The following is a 23,349-nucleotide window of genomic DNA, read 5'->3' as shown; positions in this document are numbered from 1 at the left end:
CCTCCAGTTTTTTCTTTTTCAGGATTGTTTTGGTATTCAGGGTCTTTTGTGGTCCCATACAAATTTTAGGATTGTTTGTTCTAGCTCTGTGAAGAATGCTGGTGTTATTTTGATAGGGATTGTATTAAATGTGCAGATAGCTTTGGGTAGTATAGACATTTTAACAATGTTTGTTCTTCTAATCCATGAGCTTGGAGTGCTTTTACATTTCTTTGTGTCCTCTTCAATTTCTTTCACAAGCGTTCTATAATTTTCAGAGTACACATCTTTTACCTCTTTAGTTAGGTTTATTCCTAGGTATCTTATTGTTTTTGGTGCAATTGCAAATGGGATCTATGCCTTGATTTCTCTTTCTGGAGCTTCATTATTGGTGTATAGAAAGGCAACAGATTTTTGCATATTGAGTTTATTTTATTTTTTTAAGATTAAATCACATTTTTTTTAAAGATTTATTTATTTATTCATTTGACAGAGATACGGAAAGAGAGAGAGAGAGCATGAGCAGGGGGAGAGGCAGAGGGAGAGGGAGAAGCAGGCTCCCCGCTGAGCCAGGAGCCCAATGTGGGGCTTGATCCCAGGACCCCAGGATCATGACCTGAGCTGAAGGCAGACGCTTAACCATCTGAGCCACCAAGGTGCCCCTGCACATTGATTTTATATCCTGCAACTTTGCAGAATTCATGAATTAGTTCTAGCAATTTTTTGGTGGACTCTTTTAGGTTTTCTACATAGAGTATCATGTCATATGCAAATAGTGAAAGTTTAACTTCTTCCTTGCTGATCTGGATGCCTTTTATTTCTTTTTGTTGTCTGACTGCTGAAGCTAAGACTTCCAGTACTATGATAAATAGTAATGGTGAGAATGGACATCCCTGTCTTGTTCCTGACTATAGGGGAAAGGCTCTGTTTTTCCCCATTGAGGATGATATTAGCTGTGGGTCTTCCATATATGGCCTTTATGATGTTGAGTTATGTTCCACCTATGCCTCCTTTGTTGAGGGCTTTTGTTAAGAAAGGATGCTGTATTTTTGTCAAATGCTTTTTCTGCATCAATGTTATGATTTTTGAGATTTATCCATGATGATACATGTAGATCCAGTTCATCGTTAACTGTGATACAGTATTCCATAATTAATTTATTTATTCCTCCTTGGATAAGAATTTAGGTTGTTTCAACCTTTTCTAGCTTCTACACAAGGTTTCATTCTTGTACACATTTCCAGTGTATATGCATAAATATTTAAGGAATACACTTAGAAGTGAAATTCTGGGTCACTGAGACTACTCATCGACTTTATTAGATGTTGATAATTTACACCCCAAAGTTGTTATATCAATTTACATTTCTACAAACAATGAATGAGTTTCTGTTTCCTTAGTTTCCCAAAATTTATTTATTATCCTCAGACTTAAGAACTTTTGCCAGTCTGAGAAATGTGAAAAAGTTTTTTGTTTGTTTGTTTTTTAAAGTAGGCTCCATGCCCAGCATAGAACCCAACACAGGGCTTGAACTCATGACCCTGAGATCAAGACCTGAGCTGAGATCAAGAGTTGGATGCCACCCAGGTGCCCCAGTGTGATAAGGTATTAATTTGCATTTCCCTTATTACTAACGAGCCTGAATATCTTTGAATGTTTGGTGTCCATTCAGGTTTCTTTTCCAGTGAACTTGCTGATTATATTCTTTGCCCATTTTTCTACTGGCTGTTTGTCTTTTTATTTTTGATAAAGAAATGTGGTAAATCATAAGAAATCTTTAAAAATTCTGGGCCAATACTCTGTTGGTTAGGTATGTTGAAACTACTTTCTATTAGTCTCTGGCTTATCTTTTAATTTTTATATTTTACATAGCTTTATATTTTAAAGTACTAAAAGTTGTCATATTTGTCAACGTTTTCAAAAATATATATATATATATTTAAAGATTTTATTTATTTATTTGACAGAGAGAGAGACAGCGAGAGGGGTAACACAGGCAGGGGAGTGTGAGAGGGAGAAGCAGGCTTCCTGCTGAGCAGGGAGCCCAAAGCGGGGCTCGATCCCAGGACCCTGGGATCATGACCTGAGCTGAAGGCAGACGCTTAAGGACTGAGCCACTCAGGAGCCCCTCAAAAATATTTTTAGAAAAAATTCTTCCCACACCCATAAAGGTATATACTCCTATAGTAATAATAGTAATAATAATTACATTTATATAGTGCTTATTATATGGCATGCCATATTTTAAATATTTCATATCTATATATAGAGAGAGTGTGGAGTTGACATAGCATGTTACATTAGTTTCAGTAGTACAACACAGTGATTCAACAACCCTTGACATTATGCTATGCTCACTGCAAGTGTAGCTACCATCTGTCACCATGCAAGGCTATTATAATACCATTGACTATATTCCTCATGCCTGTAACTTTTATTCCTGTGACTTAGTCATTCCATACTGAAAGCCTGTATCTCCCACTCCCCTTCACCCATTTTGCCCATCCCCCACCCCCTCCCCTCTGGCAGTCATCTGTTTGTTCATTGTATTTATGGGTCTGATTCTGTTATTCGCTTATTCATTTATTTGTTTAGATTCCATATATAAGTGAAATCATGTTGTATTTGTCTTTCTCTCTCTCACTAATTTCACATAGCATAATACCTTCTAGGTCCATCCATGTTGTTATAAAATGGCAAGATTTCATTCTTTTTTATGGCTGAGTAATATTTCTCTGTGGGTGCGTGTGTGTGTGTGTGTGTGTATACAACATCTTCTTTATCCATTCACTTTTGGTGGGAATGTAAATTGGTACAGCCCCTGTGAAAAACAGTACGGAATTTCCTCAAATAATTAAAAATAGAAAAGACCATATGATCCAATAACTCTACTCCTGGGTATTTATCCAAAGAAAATGAAAACACTAATTCAAAAAGATATATGCACTACCACTCTGGAAAACAGTATGGAGGTTCCTCTAACAGTTGAAAATAGAGCTACCATATGATCCAGCAATTGCACTATCGGGTATTTACCACAAAGATACAAATGTAGGGATCCGAAGGGGTACGTGCACCCCAATGTTTATAGCAGCAATGTCCACAACAGCCAAACTGTGGAAAGAGCCAAGATGTCCATCGACAGATGAATGGATAAAGAAGATGTGGTATATATACACAATGGAATATTATGCAGCCACTAGAAAGGAATGAGATCTTGCCATTTGCAACGACGTGGATGGAACCGGAGGGTGTTATGCTGAGTGAAATAAGTCAATCAGAGAAAGACATGTATCATATGACCTCACTGATATGAGGAATTCTTAATCTCAGGAAACAAACTGAGTGTTGCTGGAGTGGTGGGGGGTGGGAGGGATGGGGTGGCTGGGCAATAGACACTGGGGAGGGTATGTGCTATGGTGAGCGCTGTGAATTGTGCAAGACTGTTGAATCACAGATCTGTACTTCTGAAACAAATAATGCAACATATGTTAAGAAAAAAGAAAAAGAAGAAGATAGCAGGAGGGAAGAATGAAGGGGAGTAAGTCAGAGGGGGAGACGAACCATGAGAGACGATGGACTCTGAAAAACAAACTGAGGATTCTAGAGGGGAGGGGGGTGGGGGGATGGGTTAGCCTGGTGATGGGTATTAAAGAGGGCACATTCTTTGTGGAGCACTGGGTGTTATGCAGAAACAATGAATCATGGAACACTACATCAAAAACTAATGATGTAATGTATGGTGATTAACAATAAAAAAATTAAAAAAAAAAAGATATGCACTCCCGTGTTTACTGCAGCATTACTTACAATAGCCAAGATATGAAAGCAGCCTTTATCCACCGATAAATATTTTATATATTCATTAATCTTCATAATAATAGCACATACTTTGTAGCATTGTTGTCTCTACTTTGCAGATGAGGAAACTAAGAAGGCTTCTCCTAAAAGTTTTAAAGTTTTACTTTTTACTTTTGGGTATTTAACCAATCTGGAATTTTATTTTTGTGTATGGCATAAGCTAGGATCTAATTATAGTTTTTCCTCATACAATTAACAAATTGCCTCATATTATTTATCAAATGGGCCATCCTTTCCCCACTGATTTATAATGCTTTTCCAGTCTTTTTTTTTTAATTTATTTTTTTAAAGATTTTATTTATTTATTTGACAGAGAGAGACACAGCAAGAGAGGGAACATAAGCAGGGAGAGTGGGAGAGGGAGAAGCAGGCTTCCTGCGGAGCAGGGAGCCCGATGTGGGGCTCAATCCCAGGACCCTGGGATCATGACCTGAGCTGAAGGCAGATGCTTAACGACTGAGCCACCCAGGCGCCCCTGCTTTTCCAGTCTTATCACAAAAATCTGACTTATACATGAGTCCATTTCTAGGTTTTATTGTCTGTTCTACTGGATATTAGTCTTTCCCTACATCAATGCTGTATTGATTTAATTATGACGGTATGGATTTTGGTACAGTGATTTTTCTGTCCAAATTCTACTTTTTCAAAATTGTCTGGACTAGTTTTGGCCCTCTGACTTCTAGGACTACCTTGTAAAGTTGTACATAGTATTACTGGAAGTGCATCATATGTCCTTTTTAAAGTAAAAAGTATGCAAATATTTCTGCTGAGTCTCCCTCCCCATAATCAGTGTGAATAAATTAATTTCCTTTGCAGTGAAAGAGAGAATAACACAATATTAGAATGTAAAAAAGAGGGACGCCTGGGTGGCTCAGTTGGTCACACGTCTGCTTTTGGCTCAGGTCATGATCCCAGGGTACTGGAATGGAGCCCTCAATCGGGCTCCCTGCTCAGCGGGGAGTCTGCTTCTCCCTCTGCCCCTCCTCTTGCTCATGTTCTTTCTCTCACTCAGATAAATAAATAAAATCTTAAAAAAAAAAAAGAATATAGAAAAGAAATCTACCACCTCAATATCCTTTAACAGAGGACCAGTCAAATGAATTATGGTATATCCATAATACTGGAGGAGTAAGATGAGGCCAGTTAAAAAAAAGAAAAAGAAAAAGAAAAAGAGGTCTAAGTTACTAATCTAAAACAGATCTCCAAGACATTGTTAAGTGAAAAATCAATATACAGAACCACTTGTATATGGTAACTTGGGTGAGAAAAGGAATGTAATACATGTATATCCATATTTGTTTGTATATTTGTAAAGAGGCTTTGGAAGGATATACAAGAAATTAGTAACAGTGGTGCCCTGTATGTACTGGCAGGGGTGGGAAAGGAAATGGGTCAATAGGGCCAGAGGTCTGAGAAGTTCTTTCACTGCATGTCTTTTTATGTTTTTTGATTTATAAACCATATGAATATTACTTATTTTAAAAAAATTAAATATTAAATATTCTAACTCTCCTCCCTGAATTCAGTTTTTTTAAAAAGTAATATTTCTTTAAGGTTAAAAAAAAAAGAAGACAAGTCTTGTATCTTTATCACATGTTTCTTTGTTCAAGGAAGGAGTCAGTGAAGCAATTGGAAATGCAATACAAAGTATCCCAAGTTGTCTTTACAAGCCAAACATTTCAGGATAAAGAAAACTATAGTCTGAGAATCAAACTGGAGCTCAGAAATTCTTACAGGATCAATTTGGATACCAGAGTAGAGGAAATTAACCCAAAAAACTAGATGAAGAAATTTTAAAAAATGATGAAAAAATAAAATGTATTTATAAAAATTTTAAATAAAAATCTAGATAAAGGCAATGTTGGAGCCGGATCTCAGTGGCTTTGGAAGGTCAACTGTGCATCACTTTCTCCAGCTCCACAGTAATCTTATCTGCCCCACCAGTGACCTGAGAATCATTGATTAAATCTGCCAGTATAGGCCCGGATAAAGGTGACTTTAGGATACATTAAAGTTCAAAAAATACAACCAGAGAATCAAGAATCTGTGGTATGTTAGACAATTTTATGTAAATGTAACAATTTTGGGGAACAACTTTAAAGCAGAGGGCATCTTCTAACAAGAAGTTTTCTCTGAGGTTGCTCTGTAAATGGGTCAAATAGAGTTTTTACAGTCAGATCTTGGATAAGCCTGCTATTACTTTTTTAGATTTCCCTTATACACGTTGAAATTAAATTACTACTGGGAAGGAAGGATATAAGTTATCATTCATGATATGGAGAATGGATGGTTTTCAAATATTAATACTTATTATTGTATATTCCCACATTTGTTATTTGCTATCTGCTCAAACTCTTTTAAATTAATAACACGAAAATGTAGCAAAGAGAAAGTAACCTTCTGATGTTATACAAAAGCATAGAAAAAAAATTTAATAAATTCACACTGCCTGGTCCACATATAGCAGTGACCCATTAAATAACAGCAGGATGAATGAATTAGCAATTATAGTCAGGAGTGATTCTCAAAAGTACAATAAAAACAACTCTTTCAGGGCACCTGGGTGGCTCAGTTGTTAAGCATCTGCCTTTGGCTCAGATCATGATCCCAGGGCCCTGGGATGGAGCCCCACATCAGGCTCTCTGCTTAATGGAAAGCCTGCTTCTCCCTTCTCCCACTCCCCCTGCTTGTGTTCCCTCTCTCGCTGTGTCTCTCTCTGTCAAATAAATAAAATCTTAAAAAAAAACAAACAAAACCAAAACCAAAAAAAACACAACTCTTTTCACTTACCCAATTCAATACAGGTGATTCCAAGTGACCAAATATCAACTTTCCCATCATACTGTCCTTCGTCCATAGCTAAGATCACCTCTGGAGCCATCCTGCCAAATGTACAAAATTTGAGTTGCAAATTAAAAACAAAATTCATCTAATGAAGTGATTTGGTGAAATAGCTGTTTGAGCAGTCTAAAATTTTGTCTAATAAAGATATTATTTCCTTATACAAGTCATTTGGAAAAACACTGTTCAAAACATAAACATTATACTCAAGGATTTACAGGAAACAACACATTATTTTCAATAAATCCTGGTTCCACCATTATCTATCAGTTTTACTGCGGCTAAATTACTTAACCTCTCTGTATATCAGTTTTCCCATCTGTAATGTGGAGAGAATTCTAGTAGCTACCTCAGAAAGATTTGTAAAGGATTAATATGTAGGAAATACTCAAACAAATAACTACAGACAACATAGAAAATACTTATGGAACTATTTAAAACAATATAATCAGATATTTCAAAGATATTACAAATTAAAAAATAAACAAACAGGCTATGATAATGGATACTGTTTGTCCAGAATGGATTTCCATAAGAGGGCAGGGATCTTATCAGTTTAATATGGTTTTTTTTCTGTTACTATATGTAAGTGACTGCTTAGTAAATGCTACTTGATGATCATTGACAGAAAGGAAATTCAAATAGTAGCTAATTTTTTTAGTAGGTAAGTAATTATCCAGGGATATAAGTCATTGTCCAAGGTACAATGAAATTCTAGTTTATCTATGAAAGGAAGGAAAGGTATCTTGAATAGATGGGGTGAAATTTTCGGTCAGAGTGACAAACTAAGAAAAGTCAAAAAAAGAACTCAACAAAAAAAAGAAACCAGATTTCTTTCACTGAAAGGTAATATTTACGCTTGTTGACTAGAGAAGGTTAAAGAAACTACTTTGTCCTTGCCTAGAGATTCTGCTTCAAGAGAAAGTTTCAAAAGAAACTTCAAATGAAATCTAAAACCTGAGCTAGGTCAGTGAGTTGATAATCCTGCTCAGTTTACACACAGTGACATCAACCTTATTTGAACAATTTAAAGTCTCCGGAAATTTTATACTAAGTCAGAGTGTTTCTTTTTTTTGCCAGTGAGTTTTCTATCCTTTAATGAAATCTCATTTGAGGCACATGGTGAGACACTGTCAAAAAACAAAACAAAAGCAATGCTTTGAGCCCATCTTGTTCATGTATGCGTATTTTAAAATTCTAGTTTTTAAATTCTACATACCAGTAAGGTGTGCCCACAAAGGAGTTGGCAGGAGAAGCCATTGAGGCAGATCCAAAATCAGCTAGTTTCACCTGACCTGGCTCTGTTAGAAGAATATTTCCTGCTTTAATATCCCTATAGGAAAAAATATGAGGGTTAGAAAATTACTTTTCAACTCTGATTATGGAATAGGTCAGAGCATGCAATTAATAAGACAAAAAGTTTATTAAAAAAACACCTTGCTCAGATAGCCAGAAGGGGATTTAGTAATTACCGCATGTTATAAGGGAGCCCAGATTCCTGGGTGTACTTACAGGTAGGTCAAAGTAATTACTAAAAGGTAGAGCTTTATTTAGAGGGAAGGAATGCAGTGAGAAAAAAGGCAGACAGACGTGGCAGACAAGGAAACCTATTCCGTTGCTACACTTAAAAAAGCATATTCTCAGATGCTAAATCCAGTCATCAACAGTATCCCTTATGCTGGGAAAACTGGTGCCATTTGTAACTGCCTTTTTTTTTCTTTTCCAAATTACATAACATTTTTGGAGTGTAAATAAACCTTCAATAACTGTATTATCTACCTACCAATAAAGCTCAACTACACACATACCTTTTCTTTCTTGCCTGTGACCCTTTCTCTCTGCCTTAATTGTAACTGCAACTCTAAGGCATTTGAGGGTACATGTTATATAGAGGTGTTATTTTAAAAATAACACTGTACAGTAAAAAGAAGACCCTGAAAGATCAAAAAACAAGGATTAGGGATTAGGAAATTGCATTTCTATTGTATTACTACAAAGAATTGCAAGCTGTTACTATTAAAGCTATTAGATATTTTATGCAGCAGAAGTTTTCAAAATATTATTTTAAAATATTCATTGTTGAGGATGATAATTTAGAATGAAAAGACGTGGATGTACTCTTGATTCTCTTCAAAAAAAGCATGAGGTGTAATGAGTACTAGGAACCAAGACTTAGAAATTGGTGGGCCGTGGAAAGACAAAGCAGAGAGAATGAGGAAACTGTAAGCTGAAAATGAGAAGGTTCAAATGTTTCCAAAACAATGTCTCCAAAAATTTTCTCTTGAAAATTCAGTTTCTTTAGTCAAGATGACATTAGGCATTGGCAGAGAGAACTAAAAAAAACATTTATTTATCTAACAACAGAAAAATCTCTCTTCTCTATTACCTTCAATTAGAACACTGACTTGTCAAATCAAAATAATAAATCTGAGACATGGTTTTTATTTTTAAATAGGGAGTACACTTTATTATTATTATTATTATTTTAAGATTTTATTTATTCATTTGACAGAGAGAGAGATAGCGAGAGCAGGAACACAAGCAGGGGGAGTGGGAGAGGGAGAAGCAGGCTTCCCGCTGAACAGGGAGCCCAGATGCGGGGCTTGATCCCAGGACCCTGGGATCATGACCTGAGCCGAAGGCAGACATTTAACGACTGAGCCACCCAGGCACCCCGGCAAGCACACTTTAAAAGCTTTGTTTTTTCAACTTCTTTTATATACTAAGGAAGATAGAGTATAATATAGAATATAAAACATTAAATTAATATGCATATTTTGCTAACAAAGGCACAAAAAAATGAACCACGGCTTTAAACAGGAAATAGCAAAATCATATATAAACAAGTTTGCATTTGGTAATGACATTTCAGTACCAAAAAAATGTACTATAAAATTTTTTTTTGTCAAACCCATAGACATTATGGTTAAATCCATTTTATCAGCATTTATTAGATATGGTTAGGTTCATTCTTTGTCTTTATTATACATAAGCCAAATTCATGGCAGGAATTTTGGTCTGCCGATTTTGAGGAAGTTCTGCCTTTGTCGTACCAGTAACTGATAATGGCTACTCTGGTGTGATTAAAACAGAAGCAAAAGGGGAACCTATGATGTAATAGTTTCATTTCTTCCTAGTAAATGTCAGAGTTTTTTCTTTTGTTTTTGAGCCATCGGAGATCCTTTATATCTACCCCATATTCCACTATTTCTGCCACCATTCATTAAAGTAACTGTACTAGCAGTTCTTTACTGAGAGAAGGAAAGATTAGGAACAACATCTTTATTTAGGAGAAGTTAGTGGTAGGAAGTAGATTGGAGGGAGGACAGTGGAGTTGTGGTAGAGAAAATAAAACGTAGAGGAAAGCCTTGGATTAGGAATTAGGAAATCTGAGCTTCAATCTTTATTATGTAAAACCTGTGAAACTATGGGCAATTATTTTAATCTTTCAGGGTCCCAGTTTCTTCATCTGCCAAGATAAATACAATTAATATCTTCCTAAATATCTATGTGGACTATAGAAAAGCACAATATTTTAAAGTTATGAAATAGCACGCATTTATATAATACTGACTTGTTATTTGCAACAGGAAAAGGAGAAGAAACTCAGCTAGGAAATAAATATATGGAAGGAAGGCTAATTTTCTTTTCTTCTTGGCATTGTATCCAAAGGCTGCTGGGCCCTTCCTCAAATTTTCCTGCAACATCCTCCCTTGGAGAACAGTTACCTATAGAACAGAGGTGATGCAAGTCTTTGTGAACATCTGGGACAGACCAAGAGACAGAAGCTAAATTGTGACAACTTTTCTTCTTACAGCCAGCAGCAGCAGCAATCTCTTTGCTTCCTATAAATCCACAGGCACCCTAAAAAGTGGAGCAGGCACTAACTTTCAAGATTCCTTGGATAGTCCTGTAACTGACATGTAACTGGTCTCCAATCTTACCTATGAATCAGTGCATGAGAATGCAGGTAGGCCAGCCCCTGCAAGGCACCGTGAGTAATGGCAGCGATTTCCACTTCTTGAAGTGGTTTTTTGTGAACTGAGGGAGGAAAAGAAAAATTCAGAAGTAGTAATCAGTTGCATTCTTCTTCTTAAAATCTTACACAGTTATACCAAACTGAATTACATACTCTCAAATGACAATTTGGGAACACATCCACCATATTTCCTATAGAATTGCAATAAATAATCAGATAACAGGAAACTCAAGTACAAAAACAAACAAACAAACTCCTTAAAACAAAATAAAACAAAGCCTGATATTCACTGTAATGAGTTGTTAATTGACCTGTCAGTTGCAAGTCAAAAGCCACCACTAATTCCAATTGGCCAGGCCCAAATTTACCAGTCCTTTCTGACATTTTAAATGCCTAGAATGTTTTAGGTTGTATTATTCTCCTCTCCACAGAGCATCTATAATTACCTCTTCTAACTACAGGTTTTCATTATTTTTGAAAGCACCTAATAAGCAATTTCTATTCAGAGATCAAGGGTGATATAAAAAAGTTTTTTTTTAATGTAAATTTTTAACCCAGTCTCTGATTATAATAGTATTTGCAGAAGAGAACTGGGTCAAGTCAGGATATTTGAAGGAGTTAAATATCAATATAATTTGATACCATCTACCTCTCTTTCATATATACATATGAATTTGATGTTTTTGGCTACATACATCATATTAGCCGAACATTTTAGTAAGTACCTGCCCTGGATGGGCCATGCACTGAACAGCAGGAGGGCTGTTAATCATTCCCGAGACATTTTCAGCCGCTGCAGAGATAAAGTTTGCACAGCTCATCCACACAACCCTTAGGTCTGAGTCAGCATCCATTTGCTTTGCCCAAATTGCACTTTAATATAGGAGTAGATACTATTCTGGTCAAGGCAGAACATAAAGGAGGGGGATAGTGCTTTTATTCTTACCTTCTAACAAATCAGAGGCTGAGCCTAAGCAATATTCCATCACCAACTGTAATAGATTAAAATAATAACCAGAATAATGACAGTTAATAAGAAACTGCTAAAACCAACTAAGTAACCAAGGAACTAAGAATGCTAGGAGAGTAAGTATTCTTTTTTTTTTTAAGATTTTATTTATTTATTTGAAAGAGAGAGCGAGAGAGAGAGAGCGCACGAGTGAGAGAGAGAACATGAGCAGGGTGGAGGGACAGAGGGAGAGGGAGAAGCAGACTCTGCAGAGCAGGGAGCCCGATGCAGGACTCGATCCCAGTACCCCGGGATCATGACATGAGCCGAAGGCAGACGCTTCACCAACTGAGCCACTCAGGCTCCCTGAGAGTAAGTATTCTGACCTACTTGAACCTGGATTTAATTTTGGTCATCTGACACTAATTGATTTTTTATAACTTTTATCATATGGTTTTATTTCCTCCTTGGAACTGGAATGTTCTAAGACTATAAGGGCACTGGATATAAATGGTCAAGCTGAGATTGCTACTAATTTACTAGTTTCTACACTATCTTGTTTCAAAAATATTTAAGGTAGCTAGGTTGCACTATAAGTTAAATTTTGTAACTTGGAAAGTGGCAACCAAATACATGAGCCAATATAATCTATACTGGGAAATACTAACTAAATAAAATAAACAAGTAGTAAATTCCTATTTTCACATTTAAAACAGTTCTAAACAAGAAAATATTGTTTAGAACTCAATCTGAAAACATAGCTTGCTATGTGTCTGTCATTACATATCTTCCATCTCTGAGAGGGATATTTAAATTTTTATCTTAGAAAATTTCTAGAACAGTATTATTAAAATACTATTGATATTTACTGGGTTTGCAATCTTGGGAGTCTTTTCAAAAGCAAAAAGGAGAAAATTCTTTTACTCTCATCTTAGATTTTTTTTATGTGTCCCAGACTACTGATTTATAGACAAGGTCAGAATCATGAGTGCTCAGTGACCACTCTCTACACACACAAGCACACACACACACACACACACTCTCTCTCTCTCTCTCTCTCCATACTATTTTCTTATTCTAAAAAATACCATGTTCCTTTGAAATACAAATTTCCTAACATCACCTACTCATAACCACTATTAACATATTAGCTCTTTTCATTTAAAATAATTGATGCAAAAACATGTGTTTATTATGTGCTTTGTATTATGGAATAATTTAGAAGTATATAAAATTATATAATTATATAATACATGAGATAAAAAATTATATATGATATATGATGTTATAATATATATTATAGCATATAATCATACACTATATAAGATTAATATATAGTATCATATTCTTCTATATCATTCTCGTAATGCCAGGTACATAATACATATTATATATCATATATTATTTTTTTAAAGATTTTATTTATTTGTTAGAGAGAGAGCGCTCACAAGCAGGGCGAGAGGGAGTGGCAGGCAGAGGGAGAAGCAGGCTCCCCGCTGAGCAGGGAGCCTGATGTAGGACTCAATCCCAGGACTCTGGGATCACGACCTGAGCCGAAGGCGGATGCTTAACCAACTGAGCTACCCAGGTATCCCATATATCATATATTATTATGTATAACAGAGTTATATATTTACATCTAAACTATTAAATTTATTATATATTTATATATGTAATTAAATATATAACTATATATGTTAAAATTATTCCACTACAGAATAATTTAAAACATAAGAAACACAGAAGTTTAAAGTTTTGAAATTTTATTATAGTTTTCTGCTTAACATTAAAATAAGCAGATTCAGAAAAATTAATTTTATTTCTGTATTAATAGAAGTATAATTGACATATAATATTATGTTGATTTCAGGTATACTTCATAGTGATTCAACAATTATCCATTATTAAATGCTCACCACCCTAAGTGTAGTTACCATCTGTCACCATATGAAGTTATTACAATATTACTGACTATATCCCTATGCTGTACTTTTCATCTTCGTTATTTTATAACTGGAAGTTTGCACCTCTTAATTCCCTTTACCTATTTCACCCATTCCCCCACCCCTGTCCTATCTGGCAACTAACAGTTTGTTCTATGTGTTTATTAGTCTGTTCCTGGTTTGTTTGTTTGTTCATTTGTTTTTTTTTTTTTGGATTCCACATATAAGTGAAATCATATGGTATTTGTCTTTCTCTGTCCAACTTGTTTCACTTAGCAGAATACCCTCTAGGTCAATCCATGTTGTCACAAATGACAAGATTTCATTCTTTTTTATGGCTGAGTAATATTACACTGTATATGTTCTTAAATTTTTTTTTACAGATTTTATTTATTTATTTGACAGAGAGAGACACAGCGAGAGAGGGAACATAAGCAGGGGGAGTGGGAGAGGGAGAAGCAGGCTTCCCGCAGAGCGGGGAGCCCGATGTGGGGCTTGATCCCAGGACCCTGGGACCATGACCTGAGCCGAAGGCAGACGCTCAACGACTGAACCACCCAGGCGCCGCTCTATTCTTAATTTTTTGCGGAAACTCCATACAGTGGCTGCACCAATTTACATTCCCACCAAAAATGCACAAGGATTCCCTTTTCTCCACATCCTTGCCAACAGTTGTTTTTTCTTGTCTTTTTGGTACTAGACATTCTAACTGGTGTGATGTATAATTTTATTTCTTATTGTGAAATGAGAGATTCCACATTAAATCAATATTATAACAAACATTAACCTTTTATGTGCACTATTTTTTCCGCTTTATTGAGGTATAATTGACAAACACTCCTTATTGTTTTTAAAAGATTTATTTATTTATTTGACAGAGAGACAGCAAAAGAGGGAACACAAGCAGGGAAGTGGGAGAGGGAGAAGCAGGCTCCCCACTGAGCAGGGAGCCCGATGCAGGGATCGATCCCAGGACCCTGGGATCATGACCTGAGCCGAAGGCAGACGCTTAATGACTGAGCCACCCAGACATCCCAATTTACTTCGTTAAGAAATGTTTCCATCAAAATTGGTTAAAGAAGGAGTGTTTGGGGGCTCCTGGGTGGCTCAGTCATTTAGGCGTCTGCCTTCGGCTCAGATCATGATCCCAGCGTCCTGGGATTGAGCCCTGCATCGGGTTCCTTGCTCAGCGGGGAGCCTGCTTCTTCCTCTGCCTGCCGCTGCCCCTGCTTGTGAGCTCTCTCTCTGTGTCAAAGAAATAAAGAAAATCTTAAAAAAAAAAACAAAAAACTAAGTAAATTAATATGCACATATAACTTCCTTTAACTGAGTATACGGAATATGAACATAGAACTTTAAAACCAAATGGAGAGAATATGGTTCTAGGACAGTTATGGTTATATTTTTAAAATTTTTATGTTAATGTATATTTTGATCATTTTATCTTTTCCCTATTATCCCATAACACAAGGACACCTGAGCTGTGGCTAGTTGTTTGCTCCTGACATTAACAGCTCTAGTTGCTCTACCTTTTTTTTTTTAAAGGTTTTTTATTTATTTTATTTGAGAGAGAGAATGAGAGAGAGAGAGCACGAGAGGGAAGAGGGTCAAAGGGAGAAGCAGACTCCCTGCTGAGCAGGGAGCCCGATGTGGGACTCGATCCAGGGACTCCAGGATCATGACCTGAGCTGAAGGCAGTCGCTTAACCAACTGAGCCACCCAGGCGCCCTCTACCTTTTTTTTTTTTAAATAGAGTTATTTATTTACTTGAGACAGAGAGAGACTGAGCCAACGTGGGGGGAGGAGGGCAGAGGGAGAGGGAGAGAGAAACTCAAGCAGACTCTGTGCTAAGTGTGGAGCCCAACTTAATCTCAATCTCATGACCCTGAGATCATGACCTGAGTTAAAATCAAGAGTTGGACTTTCAAATGACTGTGCCACCCAGGTGCCCTTCTACTTCTAAATTATAGGTCTGCTTTCTAACGTCCCTAATTTCTTCCTTCTGGTCATATTAGTCCTGTGGCTGTTTGTATGCACGTCTCCAGCAATTTAGTTCCTATGAGCTCCTTCTATTTAGCTATCAAATCTGTTGTGGACAGAGACCCATTAACCAACCTTATGAGCACTCTATGTAATCTAAGAGTAAATAGGCTTTAAATAAGAGCTCAGAGGATTTTCTGAAGACTCCAAACACATAATATTTAGCACTTGATTTTGTAACATTTATCCTGCATGCTTAAAATCCCTTTCTTGACTCCTTTAAGATGGGGGAGATTGCCAGAGAACTGATGTCCAGATAATGAAATACTCCTCTGAATAATTTCTTCTGCTCAGAACACAAGCAATGACTCTAGATATCTTAAAAGCTGCTTGAAAAGAAATGTTTATGTTTAAGTATATTGTTTGATAGTCCATCTGGGAACAAAAATTCCATTCCCTAACTGGAGATCACCTGTACATGGTAACTTCTCAATAAATGAATCTCAGTAAATGACAGTTAGATTGGACTTTAAATTGGAACGTAAGATCTGATAAAGTACAAAGTATATAGCATTTTCATGTACTAAACAGTAGCTAACCTAAACACAGAAACAATCGTGTAAAAATATACTACAAAGATAGAGTGGAACAAGCGAGTTTCTTGAGGTAGGACTGGGGGCAGAGGGATAGGTAGAGAGAGAATCCCAAGCAGGCTCCACACCCAGCAAAGAGTATGACATAGGGCTTGATCTCATAACCCTGAAATCATGACCTGAGCCAAAATGAAGAGTCAGACACTAACCCAACTGAGCCACCCAGGCATCCAAGACTGTTTCATTTTAATTATATGCTAGGCCCTGTCTGATAAAACGTAGACCATGATGGTAATACTAAGCATAATCCCAAATTTTGGGGGAATTTGAGTGGGGGATGAGAAATTACAACAATAAAAATTCTAGGATGAGAATAAAAGAATCTGCCTTTTACTTTTGCAAAAAAATCGTAAAATGGTACTAACTTTTCACTATCTGTTAATTGTTTATAAAATAAAATTTCCCATAGGCTAGATATCATATTTAATCTTATAGAACGTTTACCATATGGCACACTCTGAGGTATTAACAAATGTTAAATACTGATAACAAAAGTCAAATGGGACAGAAATGGGACTGATAATTTTACAGATCAAAGAGATAACAGAGGGGCGCCTGGGTGGCTCAGGTCATGATTCCAGGGTCCTGGGATCAAACCCCACGTCGGGCTCCCTGCTCGGCAGGAAGCCTGCTTCTCCCTCTCCCACTGCCCTTGCTTGTGTTCCTGCTCTTGCTAGCTCTCTCTCTGTCAAATAAATAAACAAAATCTTTAAAAAAATAAAATTAAATTAAAAAAACAAAGAGATAACAGAAAAAAATAGAAAAAAAAATGTAATTGGAAATAAATGATAATACAGGTCCTTTGACTTACCCAAGCAGTGTGCTCTTTCAAGTAACAACCTTTATACTCAATGGTATTAGGATGCTTTAATTGTCGTAGAAATTTGACTTCCTTGAGGATATCTTGCCATTTCTAATGAAGTAATAAAGAAAATGGTATAATTTTTTAGGCTGGAAATAGTATTTTACTATCAAGTATACATATATAATATTCTTTTTATTATTTTAAATGGACAAAGTAAAAGTTTAATAAATGAAGCTGTTTAAATTTGTGTTAATTTTAGTACTTGTAAATGTAAATCTATTAAAATATATGATAAATCTATTATACTAACTTATGTTCTATTCCACAAATTAGTTGATTGAGATAGAATATTAAGAATATTTATTATATACACCACAAAAAAAATAAAAAAAGAACTATGATAAATGTTTAAAGAACTTTGTTTCTACCATCAATTTCATACTAACTGGTTTATGTCAGTTTAGGTATACAACTGTCTTTAACATACCTCATGTGTCTGTTTCCCACTGTAGGACATTTTCTTAACTGCCACGACCTCATTGGTGTGAGCATTTGTGGCCTGTGTTGAGACAGAAGAAAAAATAAATAAAAAAGAATGATGTTCCAGCCACTTTAACTTAAATATTCGACTAGAGACTTTAAATAACATTCTCACACTTCACTATCATAGTTTAAAGATGCTGCAACTTCTGATAGGCTAGATAGACATTTCCCCCCTACTGTAAAATACAGCTTCTTCAGGTCCCTATCCATATACATGCAAAGACCATAATATTAAAAAGGATTAGGGTTTAAAAAATATATATACAATTAAACAAAAACAAGTCAAATTTCCAAAACATCCATACTGGCTTCACCATATAAAATGTCCATCGATGGAGAACCAGTTAGATAATGTGATACAATCACATGATGAAATAAACAGTAAAAGTATGAGGTAATATATATGAATATACAGAAATGTGGAAAGATATAAAAAACAAGCAGCATATTATCTTATTTTTGCAAAATAATATTAATGTGAGTGTATGTGTAGAAAGAATATGAGAGAATTTATACCAGAATATATATCAGTGATAATCCCTGGAGCAGTGTTGTCCAACAGAACTTTCTGTCTTGATGGAAATGCTTTATATCTACATTGTATATGATAGCATGTGAAATGTGGCTACAGTGAGAAAATGGAGTTTACATTTTAATTAATTTAAATCTAAATTGTGGCTACTGCACTGAACAATGCAGCAGAAGATAAGATTAATTTTAAGAGGGACTTTCACTTCCAAAGGGACTTATGTTTTATAGTAAGAATGTATTACATATATACTTACAAACATGTGTGTGTGTCTTCATCTATAAAGACTGCCTTGTCTCATAATTATCTCTATATAGCTTTTCCATACCCTGAATACAACTCAGTGAAAGCACACATGAAAATAACAAATAACTCAAGTAATAGTCTTCCTCCAGATTTTCTTAAGAGATTTAAAACCAGATAATTTTCTAAAAATTTTTGGAAAAATAGAAGACATTAAAAGATTATCTAATTTTGGCTTTCTTCTAATAACAGAGCTCTGCATCAGTGCCGTACTCCTGATGGCAGTAAGCTATTTTGATTCTATGATATTATTATTGTAAACCAGTAAAGCTACAGCAGTGGTTCTGAGGTAAAAGATTGGAATTCACTCACTGATAAAATCAGGTCACCAATTTTAGAGAAAAATGTAGAATCACTTTCTTAAATACACTTAAAGAAGCTCCTCAGATAAAACAATGAATTTCTTTCTAATTAAAAAAAATTTTATTTTTTCTAATTAAAAAAATTTTAAGTTAAAAAATGAACAACTTATTGATATAAAAATTCAGCCAGAGTCTTACTGAATGACAAAATGCTGAACAAATGAACACACACAAAATTTTTTTTATTATTTTTTAAGGATTTTTATTTATTTATTGAGAGAGATAATGATAGAGAGAGAGCATGAGAGGGTGGACAGTCAGAGGGAGAAGCAGACTCCCCGCTGTGCAGGGAGCCTGATGCTGGAATCGATCCCGGGACTCCAGGATCACGACCTGAGCCGAAGGCAGTCGCTTAAACACCTGACCCACCCAGGAGCCCTTTAATTTTTTTTAAAGATTTTAATTTATGAAAAAAAAAATTTTTATAAGCACTAAAGAAAGGCAAAAATACCTATTATAAAAATAAGGTATCTACTAGAGTTTTCACATCAGCAGGCCTCTACAAAGGCATTTTTTAGATATTTTGTTCATTTAGAAGGTATAGATGGACTTTCGTTAAAAACAAAAATCTTTCACATTTTGCTGGCTTTTGAAATTTAACTCTAAGACTGCTCATATGACAGCAACAAAGACAAGTTGATGTGAATTCAGTATTACAATAAAGGTTAGAGTGACTGTATCTAAAAAGCGGATATTTGGGGGATGAATATGTACTGTGCAGGTTAAACAGACTGGGAAAGGTTTAGGAAATGCTCAAGCAATGAGGGATTTTAACTTGTAATGGGATTTTTTAAAAAACAAATCCTTAACCTCTATAAAAAGAAAAAAAAAAGACCCACACAAATGGAATCAGATGGTACTGTCTAATTGCTTATTAAGGTTATTTATAGTCAATGCTTATTTGGAAACAGAGACTTGAAAAAAGTTACCCTAGGATAAAAATATATTTCTTGGGGCACTTGGGTGGTTCAGTTAGTTAAGTGTCTGATTCTTGATTTCAGGTCAGGTCATGATCTCAGAGTCTTGAGATAGAGCCTGTGTCTTGCTCTGTGTTCAGCAGGGAGTCTGCTTGAGATTCTCTCTCTCCCTCTTCCTCTGCCCCTCCCCCCACACATGCTCTCTAAAAATAAATAAATCTTTAAAGAATATATATATATATTTCTTTACATTTACAGAGTAATCATTACTTAGGACTTGGTAAGTATATTTCCTTACAAAACCTGCCTACTGGAGCACAGACTCAATATTTGAAAAACATTTTCTTTTTTTTTTTTTTAATATTATTTATTTATTTATTTATTTGAGAGAGAGAGAATGAGAGACAGAGAGCACGAGAGGGAAGACGGTCAGAGGGAGAAGCAGACTCCCCGCTGAGCAGGGAGCCCGATGCGGGACTTGATCCCGGGACTCCAGGATCATGACCTGAGCCGAAGGCAGTCGCTTAACCAACTGAGCCACCCAGGCGCCCTGAAAAACATTTTCATGTTGATTCTTCTTAGATGTAAAATTTTTTTTTTAAGATTTTATTTATTTATTTGAGAGAGAGAGAATGAGAGACAGAGAGCATGAGAGGGAGGAGGAGGGTGAGAGGGAGAAGCAGACTCCCTGCTGAGCAGGGAGCCTGATGCGGGACTCGATCCCGGGACTCCAGGATCATGACCTGAGCCGAAGGCAGTCACTTAACCAACTGAGCCACCCAGGCGCCCCCTTAGATGTGAAATTTATTTTTTAAGTTTTAATTTAAATTCCAGTTAGTTAACATACAGTGTAATATTAGTTTCAGGTATGCAATTTAGTGATTCAACAACTCCATACATCACCCAGTGCTTATCACAAGTGTGCTCCTTAATCCCCATCACCTGTTTCACCTGTCTCCTCCCCCTTCCCCTCTGGTAACCATCAGTTTGTTCTCTAAAGTTAAGAGTTGGTTTAGATGTAAAAAAAAAAATTTTTTTTAAAGATTTTTATTTATTTGTTGGGGGCGGGGAGCACAAGCAGAGGGAGTGGCAGGCAGAGGGAGAGAGAGAAGCAGGCTCCCCGCTGAGCAAGGAGCCCGACGTGGGACTCAATCCCAGGACCCCGGGATCATGACCTGAGCTGAAGGCAGATGCTTAGCCGAATGAGCCACCCAGGCATCGCCCCCGACAAAAAAAAATTTTTTTAAAGATTTTTATTTATTTATTTGACAGAGAAAGACACAGCGAGAGACGGAACACAAGCGGGGGAGTGGGAGAGGGAGAAGCAGGCTTCCCGTGGAGCAGGGAGCCAGATGCGGGGCTCGATCCCAGGACCCTCGGATCATGACCAGAGGCGAAGGCAGACACTCAACGAATGAGCCACTAGGGTGCTCCTAGATGTAAAATTTTTAATGCAGTTTTATACTGGTTAAAATTCAGAACTGAAAGTTAAAAAAATTAATGTTTTAATACAGAAAAAGGAAACTATCAGTGGGGTCTCAGCTTTCCAGTACTTCAAACAATATTATGATTACAACCTCTACACATGTCAAGTGTTATTCTTGAAACTTACATTCATATTTAACACTTCCAAGTGTCTTAATAATCTCAGTAACTTTAAGCAAGATCATTGATTCAAAAAATATTTAGAGTACTATGTGTTTCTGACATTTTCTCAACCCTTTCCAGCTACATTTAGATTACTGTCCACTTTTTGCTAATTTATAGAGAAATATAAAAATTAAAAATAAGCTTTTCTTTTTGCCTTAGTTATTAAGTCTCAACTAAAAGGTAATAATTATACCCAGAAGGACAGAATTAAATTATTAGCCTTAGGTGGATTATAGAAGATATGTGAAGTTCAACAAGGCAACACTACAAACGTAGAAACTTCATAGTTGTGTTTAAGTGAATAAAAAAATGAACATGCTTGATCCTTTTCTATTTTCCTTTCATACAGAGTTTCTTACTATCTCATTTGTTAATGCTGCTAATTTCTGAATCACATATGTAAATCCAAACACACAGAGGTATTTCATCAATAGCTTCCATTTTTTTCTAAATATACTCTCAGTTGATTGAACCTATGAGAGCTTGCTTTAAACATATTTCCTGGCATCATTAGCATAAAAGCTGTAAACTACAAAAGTCTAACAGAATTACAGTGTTTAGGTATAAAGATGTTGGTTGCTAGAATCTGGTCTTAATGGCTTGCTAGCACGACTAGGATTTATGAAAAGTACTAATTAGCAGTACCCCACGTTCTCTGAGTTCTTTATAATTTACTCATTAATTCAATGAATACTTATTAGGTATTCAAAAAGTGTCAGTTATTGGGCTAAGAATTGTGAGTAAATATGCCCAGTACCTATCGCTTGTTACAGACAGTAACAAAAATATCATAACCAACAAATGTAAAATTGCAATTATGACAGGTGCTATAAAGAAGAGTATGTGTTACTCTGAGAAACAAAAATGGGCAGGTCAAGCAAGGCTTCCCTGAAGAAATGAGGCTTCAGCTGAGAGCAAAAAGAGGAACAGGAGTTAAGAATGTGAAGGTAATGGGCGCCTGAGTGGCTCAGTCGTTAAGCGTCTGCCTTCGGCTCAGGTCATGATCCCAGGGTCCTGGGATCGAGCCCCGCATTGGGCTCCCTGCTCTGCAGGAAGCCTGCTTCTCCCTCTCCCACTCCCTCTGCTTGTGTTCCCTCTTTCGCTGTGTCTCTCTCTGTCAAATAAATAATAAAATCTTTAAAAAAAAAAAAAGAACATGAAGGTAAAAGGGGAAACATTCCAGAGAGAACAGTTTATGCAAAAATGCTATGATGATGGTCAAAAGGAAGCTATTATAGTATAGCTAGGGCAATGAGAGCCAGAGGGAGTACAGCTTCGGTACAATCAGGGACACACTGCGAAGACGTCGTAGGCTGGCTACAGTAAGGGTTTTGATCAGATTTACTTCTTTTTTCCCCAAGCTTACTGTAGTGCGGACAACAGACTAAAGAGAGACCACAGTGGATACACAAAGGTGTCTTAGGAGGCTATTGCAGTTGTCCAAGAAAGAGATGACAGTCTTCTTGGTTATCATGGTATGAGTAACAAGAGGAAGAATCTATTAATAGTGAGGGAGGAACTACACATAAATATTACTGTGGCCAATGAGAAATCCATTTTCAGGTATTACCTATGTGACCATTATAGATAAAAGGTTAAAGCTTTCCTAGGTTTTACAGTAAAGTGTAAATTAATTCCCCTTTAATCTGTTTTTTAGTGCCTTACGGGTTTATACGGGCCTGTACTACTCGTATAGGCAATACTATACAGTTAATGATTACATTTTCAAAGTCACCCAGATATCCTTATGATTTTTCTAGTCTATCATATCAACAAATAACATATATTTAGTGCCTACTGTAAACAGGACATTGGGCTAACCTTTAGAGTTGTAAAGAGATATTAGAAAGAGTCCTCATTTTCAAAAGGCATATACTCTAGCTAAACAGACAGGACTTAGCCTAAATAGCAAATAAATTGCTAGGTCTCCTGTAGCCTACTACAAATGACCTACAAAGTAGGTCTCATTTTGTCCTTAGTCCAAAGGCTTGTAAATTTCAAAACATGCTTGGTTTACTGTAGTCAAAAGGAGAATTTTGAGAGGGGCCTAGCTGC

At 36.2% G+C, this 23,349-nt stretch overlaps 1 protein-coding gene across 5 annotated transcripts in view; it reads right to left on the bottom strand.

Annotated features, from left to right (window-relative positions):
- Window positions 1–23,349, bottom strand: part of TAOK3 (TAO kinase 3) — a 190,983-nt gene that overhangs the window by 67,259 nt on the left and 100,375 nt on the right. For all 5 annotated transcript variants that reach the window (XM_028116426.2, XM_028116430.2, XM_088019551.1 and 2 more), the window contains exons 4-9: window positions 17,478–17,549; window positions 16,997–17,098; window positions 11,607–11,652; window positions 10,626–10,722; window positions 7,901–8,014; window positions 6,631–6,722 (exon numbers count right to left, since the gene is read on the bottom strand). In XM_028116426.2, the coding sequence (XP_027972227.1) occupies window positions 6,631–6,722; window positions 7,901–8,014; window positions 10,626–10,722; window positions 11,607–11,652; window positions 16,997–17,098; window positions 17,478–17,549 (523 nt within the window). The remainder of the gene's footprint in view (window positions 1–6,630; window positions 6,723–7,900; window positions 8,015–10,625; window positions 10,723–11,606; window positions 11,653–16,996; window positions 17,099–17,477; window positions 17,550–23,349) is intronic.

Source organism: Eumetopias jubatus, unplaced genomic scaffold (genome assembly GCF_037043125.1).
Source record: "Eumetopias jubatus isolate StellerSeaLion01/CBP00866 unplaced genomic scaffold, mEumJub1_p1.0 scaffold_16, whole genome shotgun sequence".
NCBI classification, from domain to species: domain Eukaryota; kingdom Metazoa; phylum Chordata; class Mammalia; order Carnivora; family Otariidae; genus Eumetopias; species Eumetopias jubatus.
The sequence above is the reverse complement of the archived record's forward strand: the minus strand, read 5'-3'. Positions and strand labels throughout refer to the sequence as shown.